This window comes from Erpetoichthys calabaricus, chromosome 6, assembly GCF_900747795.2.
Source record: "Erpetoichthys calabaricus chromosome 6, fErpCal1.3, whole genome shotgun sequence".
NCBI classification, from domain to species: domain Eukaryota; kingdom Metazoa; phylum Chordata; class Cladistia; order Polypteriformes; family Polypteridae; genus Erpetoichthys; species Erpetoichthys calabaricus.
The window spans coordinates 165,437,702-165,448,716 of record NC_041399.2 but is presented as its reverse complement, the minus strand read 5'-3'; the positions used below and the strand labels follow the sequence as shown (position 1 = coordinate 165,448,716).

At 36.4% G+C, this 11,015-nt stretch overlaps 1 protein-coding gene across 3 annotated transcripts in view; it reads right to left on the bottom strand.

The window, feature by feature from the left end:
• Window positions 1-575: 575 nt before the first annotated feature.
• Window positions 576-11,015, bottom strand: part of wdr37 (WD repeat domain 37) — a 175,743-nt gene continuing 165,303 nt past the window's right edge. For all 3 annotated transcript variants that reach the window (XM_051929340.1, XM_028804096.2, XM_028804095.2), the window contains 3 exons: window positions 8,435-8,569; window positions 3,502-3,616; window positions 576-2,502 (listed from right to left, as the gene is read on the bottom strand). In XM_051929340.1, the coding sequence (XP_051785300.1) occupies window positions 2,371-2,502; window positions 3,502-3,616; window positions 8,435-8,569 (382 nt within the window). In that variant the 3' untranslated portion in view covers window positions 576-2,370. The remainder of the gene's footprint in view (window positions 2,503-3,501; window positions 3,617-8,434; window positions 8,570-11,015) is intronic.

Genomic DNA, 11,015 nt, shown 5'->3' with positions numbered 1-11,015 from the left:
TGATGCACTGTGAATACTTTCCGGATGCACTGTACACTAGTTGTCTTTTTAACTCGCTGCCCCACAGTAACACATTAATCATTATACACTTTGTGAATTCACCTTTACAAGTATGAAAATCATTTATAAAAAATCACAGTGAAACATTTCAATTAACAGTCAGAGGAACCTCATGATCATGCAACTCCCACAGTGATATTTAGTATCCAGTCATACTTCTCTATAGCTATCATAGAACAACAGAAAAAACTATTTTGGCTTTCCATGTTTACAATACAAGTGTGCAATCTATAATTATACAGTTAATTTTTTCAGTATAACAGGACACTGACTGATTAAGCAGAAAATGTTACCTTGCCTGAGAAAATCTTCAACTTCTTCAAAAAATGTTTTGAGTATTAGTTTAGTAAATTTGCATACATTCACTACTTCAGCATCTAAGCTGATAAAACAACATTTATTTATATAGCACATTTTCATACAAATAATGTAGCTCAAAGTGCTTTTTTACATGATGAAGAAAAAGAGAAAAAAAGACAAAATACTAACCCCAGAAAAGAGAACTGAGTGAAAACTTCAAAATCATCATATTTTATTAGGTTTACAAGCTTTTACATTTCACATAGAACTATTTTCACCATCAAGCTAAATTACTATGTGTAACAAATATCAAATGATTTGGTTTTCCTGGAAGAGCACAATTACTGTTTTCATGATTCTGAACCAGAATTGCCATGTTTTCTCTGTGAATGGTGAACCACTCAAGACAGAGAAAATACAAGATTGTTTTTTTAATGGATGTCATATAAAACAAATTTTTCTTTAAAAATGCAGAACAAGTCTATGTAACATGCATCTCCTTTTAGTCCTGGTCAAGATTTGGAATAATTGCTCATTAATGAAATCATAGGTTAGTGTAATTTAAAAAGAAATGGCAGAAGTTTCTGACAACCAATTATCACTAAACAAAAGGAAAGATGAATATTTCACAGTAGGAAAATAAATTCAGCAGGCTATACGTGAATGGCAAAATGAAAAAAAAGCTTTAAAGTTTGGTTACATTTAAATACATAAAAAGGCAAATTGTGTATAATTTAATGTAAATCATGTACGCTTCCATAAAATATGGAAAGCTGTAACACACGTGAAAAGTAAAAATAATCAAGCTTCTTTAGATATGGTGACACATACACAGCAGCAGTGAGGTACAAATGTTCAATACAAGTAGCAAGGGCCAATTCTTTTTATTTTATCAATGCCAAACTAGTCTGTTTTGAACAATCACTTTAACATTATCCTAAGTCAGTGCTCAATGTTCTCCAGTGATCTGACCAGTAAAGAAAGTGCTGCATAATAGAAGTAGGGATCTGCATAGCCCTGAAGTCTTCACTTGGTCTTAAAAGTGTAAGCAAAAACTGTGATCAGACAATGTACCTGCTGAAGGAAACTGCATGGTCCTCGAACCAGCAGCAGTATTGCTAGGGTTTCTTTGAAGCTTGTCCAGAAAGGAAAAGAGATGACTGCATAAACAACTGTGTAACAGCTTTTACTGTTGTGTTTCAATATATTGATAAAAGTCATTTCACCACATTTTTCAGCTTTACAGTATAATTTCTCCAAATTTAAATATATCTAGTCCAATATTGTAAGAGAATAGTAATGTATCACTTAACAATTAAGGGTACAGAAGTACATAAAATAGTTTCAGAAATACCGGACTTTGCACAAGAAGACATTGCACAAAGACCTAGGAACAGCAATGTGGTTTGTAGAGGAGAGACAGACTAGGCATGGAAGAATTGAACATTTTTCATTATTACTCCAATCTACTGTACATAGACTTACATGCAGACATTTATATGAAGGCATGTTTTCAAAATTCTTAGCAGTAAATGATTCACATTACAACATTCTGTACAATGACCATGTCTTCTTTATATGTAACAGAATCTACTTTACAGTTAGCTTGTTGCTTCACACTGCAATTTGAAAAAATGTGGCGATAGCTCCACATCATTTAATGCTATTCCTAAAAAACAGAAAAAAAGGTACGCAGACAGTTTGGCAGCACAGCATTTGCTGTGAATCACAAGTTGAAAAGACTTCTAGTTTTGCATTTTTCTATAATAACTTAATGTGCAATTCAGCATGGCTAAAAAAAACAAACAAAAACAAAAAAACAAACTTAACTGCAAATTAGATACAATGAAATACAAAGCACACAAATTGCAGTTTATCTGAAATTCATGCAAACTGTGCACAGTGTTGTGAGAAGATTAACATTTACTCAGATCCATAGGGCAGCAGTACAATGATCTAGGATCAGCAAAATGACAGTTCAGAACCTGAGAGTTGGTGGGAGATTCCTTTTTACTTCTCCTGCAGCAGTGCTGGGATGTTAATGTTCCAGCCAATTGCCTGCCGGTCAAACCCACAAGTGAACAGATTACATGTAGGATTGTCTTCACTCCAAGCTGAGCAGCAAACCATTCGCCGATGTCCCTAGGAGAGATTTACATATGCTGAAGGGCATTCGATAGTAAAAATGCACTGATAAAATTTCACTTTACTAATAGCTGGACACCTAGCACAGCTTGTTTTACTGTAGTTGAAAAAAGAAAAAAAACCGGCATTTTGCAGCAATGTGTGTGAAAATGTAAGTACACTCCATAAAAAACATTTTGCACAACAGGATATTACATTGCAATTTCCACAATATTTATAGGTGAGAGTTATGTATTTTTAAAAAAAATATCATGGAAAAATTGACACTATGCAGTCATTAACACATCTGTATACAAATGTAGTTTATTTGTGTAGAAAAAGTTAGTTTGCCAGTAATATTATGACTACATCAAACCTAAAATTAGGATAATTATTTTGATATTCCTTGTGGTGTGGTTTGATCTTAGCATTTGGGTTATGTAGCTACCTGAAGTTAAGATCAAAAGAACTCTTTATGGCCTTAAAGAAAAACTGTTGCTGCTTATGAATCTGGGAAGCATTTTGAAGCCATTTCTGACTAATTTGTAGTTAATCACCACTCTGCCCAAAAAAGTACCCACAAATGGAGAAAATCTGAAAACAATGGTAATGTCACCACACCACCTAACTCAAGGTAAGAGCTGATCAAAAGGGAAAGTCTCCTCAGGATAAAATTGAGAAATTTACAGACATGTCTTGCCTAAGTTAATGTCAAACTACTTAAATTTGATTCCGACATGTAAGATGAGGAAGGAAGGAAGGAAGAAATATGCCCCTGCATTCAAAAAGCAAGACATGGATAATTGACATCTGACAAACTGTACTTTGGTGAAGAACAGAATTATTGGAACAATGTGCTCAGGATGGATGAGATAGAGGTAAAGCTAGTTGGCTGCCAGGTATTATGATTAGTGAAAATGAAAAAAAATGCCTTGGACCAAACAACTCTTATACCAACTGTAAAACATGGTGATGGAAGAATAGTAAACTGAATGAACATAAGGAAACATTCTTTACCTGTCTATTGCTGCGTGGAAGTCGGGCCAGTCGCACTCCAGCCATGTCAAATAGCCTGACCTGTCGATTGTCATGTGGAAGCGCAATAATCTTTTGGCTCACAGAAACACTAATCCTGAAAAAGAATTTGTTTTACAGTAAGAACAATACATTAACTAAAAGTAACAGGAAGAAATCTGACCATATTCTGCAAACAAGAATGACAGAATACCACATGATATGACTGACAGGACATCTACAAGTGGCTACTCTGTGGGTGCACTGCAGCTTGAGCATCCCCAGTATGTCTGGCATATACATACAGTCATATGAAAAAGTTTGGGAACCCTTCTCAGCCTGCATAATAATTTACTCTACTTTCAACAAAAAAGATAACAGTGGTATGTCTTTCATTTCCTAGGAACATCTGAGTACTGGGGTGTTTTCCAAACAAAGATTTTTAGTGAAGCAGTATTTAGTTGTATTAAATTAAATCAAATGTGAAAAATGGGCTGTGCAAAAATTTGGGTACCCTTGTAATTTTGCTGATTTGAACACATATAAACTGCTCAATGCTGATTACTTGCAACACCAAAATGGTTGGATTTGCTAGTTAAGTTTTGAACTTCATAGACAGGTGTGTCCAATCATGAGAAGAGGTATTTAAGGTGGTCAATTACAAGTTGTGCTTCCCTTTGACTCTCCTTTGAACAGTGACAGCATGGGATCCTCAAAGCAACTTTCAAAAGATCTGAAAACAAAGATTGTTCAGTCTCATGGTTTAGGGGAAGGCTACAAAAAGCTATCTCAGAGGTTTAAACTGTCAGTTTCAACTGTAAGGAATGTAATCAGGAAATGGAAGGCCACAGGCACAGTTGCTGTTAAACCCAGCAGGTCTGGCAGGCCAAGAAAAATACAGGAGCGGCATATGCGCAGGATTGTGAGAATGGTTACAGACAACCCACAGATCACCTCCAAAGACCTGCAAGAACATCTTGCTGCAGATGGTGTATCTGTACATCGTTCTACAATTCAGCGCAATTTGCACAAAGAACATCTGTATAGCAGGGTGATGAGAAAGAAGCCCTTTCTGCACTCACGCCAAAAAACAGAGTCGCTTGTTGTATGCAAATGCTCATTTAGACAAGCCAGATTAATTTTGGAACAAAGTGCTTTGGACTGATGAGGCAAAAATTGAGTTATTTGGTCATAACAAAAAGCACTTTGCATGGCGGAAAAAGAACACCGCATTCCAAGAAAAACACCTGCTACCTACTGTCAAATTTGGTGGAGGTTCCATCATGCTGTGGGGCTGGGTGGCTAGTTCAGGGACTGGGGCCCTTGTTAAAGTCGTGGGTCGGATGAATTCAACCCAATATCAACAAATTCCTCAGGATAATGTTCAAGCATCAGTCACAAAGTTGAAGTTACGCAGGAGTTGGATATATACAACAAGACAATAACCCAAAACACAGTTCAAAATCTACAAAGGCATTCATGCAGAGGGAGAAGTACAATGTTCTGGAATGGCTGTCACAATCCAGACACTCATCAAAGGCTATAGGAGGCGTCTAGAGGCTGTTATATTTGTAAAAGGAGGCTCAACTAAGTATTGATGTAATATCTCTGTTGGGGTGCCCAAATTTATGCACCTGTCTAATTTTGTTATGATGCATATTGCATATTTTCTGTTAATCCAATAAACTTAATGTCACTGCTGAAATACTACTGTTTCCATAAGGCATGCCATATATTAAAAGGAAGTTGCTACTTTGAAAGCTCAGCCAATGATAAACAAAAATATAAAGAATTAAGAGGGGTTCCCAAACTGTATATTTGTGGCTTCTATAAAAATACCATACAGCCAACATCTATTGTTGATGTCTAACCGATTTTTAGAAAGGTTGTTGCCTTCTAGTTGAAAAAGTCTTCCAACTCATCTCAGAGGAAGGATGACACCTGTTTACTAGTATTACAAGCTGATAAAATGTTTATTTTGCTCTTGTGTGCTACCCATAGCTGAAACACTGTAATTAGGTTACTACATTTACAGTTGAAGTCAGAAGTTTACATACACTTAGAGTGAATTCTTTAAAAGTCACTTTATAACCCCTCCACAGATTTCATACTAACAAACTATAAATTTGGTGTATTGTTTAAGACATACTTTGTGCAGGACAAAAGTAATTTTTTCCAACAATGTTCACAGGGTATTTCACTTTTTATTGACTATATCACAATTCCAGTGGGTCTCAAGTTTACATACGCTTTGTTCATATTTGGTAGCATTGCCTTTAAATTGTTTGACGTGAGTCAAATGTTTCGGGCAACCTTCCACCTTCCTCTTACAAAAGGTTACTTAAATTTTGGCCTCCAAAATTAATTTTGAATTAATTAAGAGAATAATTAAAGGAACTGCTGTGATGGGGTGTTGTGTAGAAGCCCTTTTACTGCACTAATGGAGGAAGTCTGTCAAAGTTACACTTTACTATTAAACAAAAGCACCGAACTTAAACCCAGGACTACTGTGTCTGGGATTTGGTGTGTTCCATGTAGGCTACTAAATATACAGTGGTGCCTCGGTTTGCAAGCATAATTTGTTCCAGAAACATGCTTGTATATCAAAGTAAATTTCCCCATAAGAAATAATGGAAACTCAGATGATTCATTCTACAACCCAAAAATATTCATATAAAAATGATTAATACAAAATATAAAGTAAAAATATGTAAAACAAATTAACCTGTACTCTACCTTTGAAAAGAATAATGGCTGGTGTGAGGGAGACGAGAGAGAGGAGGCGGAGGAGGGTTATTGTGTAGGACAACTTTCACTCTAACTAACGGAATCACTGCTATCTGTTGATTCACTCGAATCTTTTTCTTTTTTTGCGACTTTAACAAGGAACCTATCCAATGACAGCTGCTTTTGCCTGAAGAGTCACTACACTTAAGACACAAAATAAAAAAAAAATGCTTTACCCACTGTAAGGATTCTAAACTCTTTTGGGATTCCTTCCTAACGGGACATGACGTGGAAGAGTGTCCCAAAGCAAAAGCAGGCTCCCAGCAATGTAGCAGTTTGCCATAAAAGCAAATAAGCTCTATAAGTGCCCGCCATCGATGGGTGATGCAAGGAGCATTATAAATGCAAGGGAACAGTATTACTTGCCCACTAACCTGGTCACAACCCTGCCGGATTGCTGTGTCTGTGTATAGGACAGTGGTAGATCCCACTACAATAAATAACCGTGCTGTTCCTGTTTCAAGCTGAATAAAGCTGGTTTTGCTAAAGTACTGAGACTCAGCCTTGTGTTTTGGGGTGCATGACAAAGGCTCACATGTTACAGCACACACACATGGTCACAATGCTACAGTAAACATTATATGCTCGTACGGATGTTGACTATATGAGTGAGGCACGCCGACTGAGACCAAGCATGGGAGACGATTACCCATAATCCAGCGGCGAGAGAGAGAGAAGAACCATCGGCTCAGTTTTGATCACGTGACGCTCGGCCGACAAAGCGTATACGGACTACAAGTATTGCAAGACCTTGCTTGTTTATCAAGTTAAAATTTATTTAAAAATTTAGCTCGTCTTGCAAAATGCTCGCAAGCTAAGTTATTCGCAATCCAAGGTTTTACTGTATATCAGTCTGCAAAAATATATAAAAAAGAAATATAGTAAAAGTTAGATCTTTTATAACCTTTCAAGAAGCCGAAAAATTTGTTCACACTTTTGTTTTTAGTCGACTAGTTTACTGTAATGTACTCCTCTCAGGACTACCTGAAAAAGACATCAATCGGTTGCAACTAGTGCAGATTGCAGCTGGCAGAATCTTAACTAGGAAAAAAAAGTACATCTCTCCAGTTTTGATGTAACTACATTGGTTACCCGTGCCATTTAGAACTGAATTTAAAATACTGCTTGCTGTTTACAAAGCCTTAAATAATCTAGCTCCATCCTATACTCCTACACTCCAAATTGTAACCTTAGATCTTCAAATGATTGTCTGTTTACAATTCCAACAGACTAAACATAAAAGAAGTGGTGAGGCAGCCTTCTGCTGTTATGTACCTAAAATCTGGAATAGGTTACTGACAGAAATTTGGCAGGCTAATATGGTGCAGCACTTTATTTTATTATTTTTACCATTATTTTAACATGGCTTTCCCATAGCTACATTTTAATGTTACCCTGATATACTGTGTATGCTTTGAATTATCGTTTTTATCATGGCTCCACAATCTGTACTAAACCCTACTTTCTCTGCAGTTTGTTTTCCGGTTTTCTGTGGTGGAGATCTGCGCCACCACCACCTGATCAAGACACCATGCAGTTCTTACATTGATGAATTGAAGGCCAGATGACCACATGCCCATCATCATCTAATTCTTCCACGTAAAGCCTGAAAACTATGAGGACTAATTTAGATCATTTATGTTAGGTAGAATGCATAGTGGGGGCTGGGAGGTCTCGTGGCCTTGGAACTCCTGCAGATTTTGTTTTTTTTTTACTCCAGCGGTCTGGAGTTTTTTTTTTTTTTGTTTGTTTTTTCTGTCCTCCCTGGCCATCGGACCTTTCTTTGTTATTTAGTATTGCCTAATCTTATTTTTATATTGCTATTTTTATAAAATTTTCTTTCTTCATCTTGTAAAGCACTTTGAGCTAAATAAATGTTGTTATTGCTGCATTCCATGACTGTTAGGAGTAATGTCAAAAATGACTTCTAGTATCTCTTGTACTAAGCCTTCTTGCTTTTATAGTCTGTTACTTGCTTTGTGAACTGTCCTTCAAACAATATGTATCCTTTATCCTCCATGCCAAAGTTTATTTCCACTATAAATATAAATACTAATTATATTCAGAATATACTTATCTTATGAGTTCTGTATCAAATAAAACAGAAATAATTAGGAAAAACAAAAGCACAACAAAACTTCAAATTCACCTGTTAACTGCTGAATCAGTGCGTATAGTGGCTATTGGAGACCTCATGTTCTTCAAATCCCAAACCTTAACAGTGCGATCATCACTTCCTGAAACCACATTGTCACCGACTGTGAAGACCGCAGATGTGACAGTGCTAAATGAAAATATAAAAATAATTTAAAAAACACATACGAAACAGATGTAACAGTGGCTATACTACTATATATTACATATCACACTTTTATATCAGGTATGCTGAATTACTAACTCTGACTGTAAACACAAAACTTGTCAATGGATCCCAAGGTTCCGATTAGCCATTCTCTTGAGCAGTGCCTCACTCTTTCACCATTATGTTAATTCTCAATGCATTCACTTTCAGAAATCATTTGTATCATTATATATCACAGATCAATAAGCACAAATAACATTAAACAGCACAATAAACACACTAATAATGTAAAACAAATCAAGCAATTATGCACTTATGCTGTCCTTAAAATTTGCTATTGTGACATTGTGTCTTAATTGACAACAACACAAATAGTAATTGAGTGGATGACCATCCCACATCAACTTTTCCATATAGTAAGGGAGTAATATATATTTCTTCATGTCTGTCCCCCTTTTCTTTCCACGCGTGTTAAAAATAAAAAAAAATAAATAAAAAAATGTAAATAAACATTTATTTTTTTCTAAATATTGTTTTATGTACTCACTAGGGGGCTTTGCCCCCTGCTCTCTTCACTCGCCAACCCCCCAGCCTGTGCAACGTGCCAGCCACTTTGCATCTCTGCAGCTCACGTATGTGGATTTCACTTTCACCAAACAACAAATCTTTTAATTCTCGTGGATACGCCTCTTCATTGGGAAGAAACACTACTTTTCCCTAATGGCAACACTATAAGTCTCTGAATTAAAGTTTAAATCCGAACAATATATTTGATGTCTTTTCGCTGTCTTGTTATTTCACCAAGTAATAATTTTTGTTTGTTTGCGCTAATGCGGTCTTTACTATAATTTTTTTGAGATTTTCGAATTTTAGTACTTTCATTATCTCTAACCTGCTCTGCATGTGTATCGTGCCAATGTTTTTGAATTCTGTACGACATTCTACTTTGTCATCTACTCTTTGTCTTTTATTTCCGGCCCGGGATGTGGTTAAACCTCTTGGCACAAAGTCTCATCTCGCGTGACATGAAAATATCTCTTATGAAAGTATCTGGGAACCAAAGACTGTCTGTTGGGTAATAAATTTAATATATAAAGTTTGATCAGGGGATGATTGTTGACTAATTCCTGACCGAAACTTTTTGACCCTGTGGGTACCTTTGTTTTTTTTTTTTTCTCACTTTTTACTGCAGTTTGAACAATAGTGCCACCTGGTTGTTTAAAGCAATAAAACACTAAATAAGACAGAAGCCAGACTTGCTAGCAGACAAGAGGACCAACGCTTTAAATTACTTACCAGTGCAATGCCTGTGCAGTGTTGTTTCTAGCTGTTTCTAGTTTACTTTAAAAAAACTACTGAAAACACATTATTTTAACATGGCCTTCTCATAACTTCGCTGTAAATTAAATCCTGATACTCTGTATATCCAATTCATTATAATAACTATTCGTGGTGGCTCTAAAATCTATACTAACCCCTGCTCTCTCTTCTGTTTCCTTTTCCGGTGTCCTTTTGGTCTACCCAAAGCACCATGATGTTCCAACAATGATGGATGGAATAAAAGCCAGAAGTTTGTATGACCATCAGCATCAAGTGACTCCGTGAGAACCCTAACTACAAAGAGGACTATTTCATTTATGTTAGGTAGAATGCCCAGAGGGGACTGGGCGGTCTCGTGGCCTGGAACCCCTACAGATTCTATTTTTTTTTCTCCAGCTTTCTGGAGTTTTTTTTTTTTTTTTTTCTGTCCACCCTGGCCATCAGACCTTACTCCTTTTCTATGTTAACTAATGTTGTCTTATTTTACTTTCTTATTTTGTCTTTTATTTTTCTTTTCTTCATTATGTAAAGCACTTTGAGCTACTTTTTGTATGAAAATGTGCTATATAAATAAATGTTGTTGTTGTAGTACTAAAATTATTTCAAAATATTGTGACATGCTGCCAGGCTGGTAAGAAGGTGTCAGGGACAAAAAGGGCCAAAGAGTGCAGACAAGATAAGAGATGAGTCTGGCAAAACTCATGATGGGGAAGATGAACCCACACTGGTAACAACACAGTCTCTCTAAATGTCAGCAGACAACAGGGCGCTGTGTGTATCGTAAGCTTATAGAGTGCTTTGGAAGTAAAAACTACTTGGGCCATAAACTAACAAAAGATTTACTGTGGGAAGGAAGATGTACATGTGACCATAGGCAATAGTCCAAGTCTCCAATGTTTTATTGGTAAATGCCTACTATCTGTTGCCTAAACAAGTGGTGTTAGAGGTCGTTTAACTGTGCAGCGAGACTCATGGATACCTGAGGCTGCCAAAGAAACAGCTCTGAGGAGATTGCCTTTTTTAACACCTGTGGAATACTCCTGTTTCCAAAAGTAGTTCCAGAAAGTATTGTAAAAGTAATCCTAATCTGAGGTTCATTACCATTTGT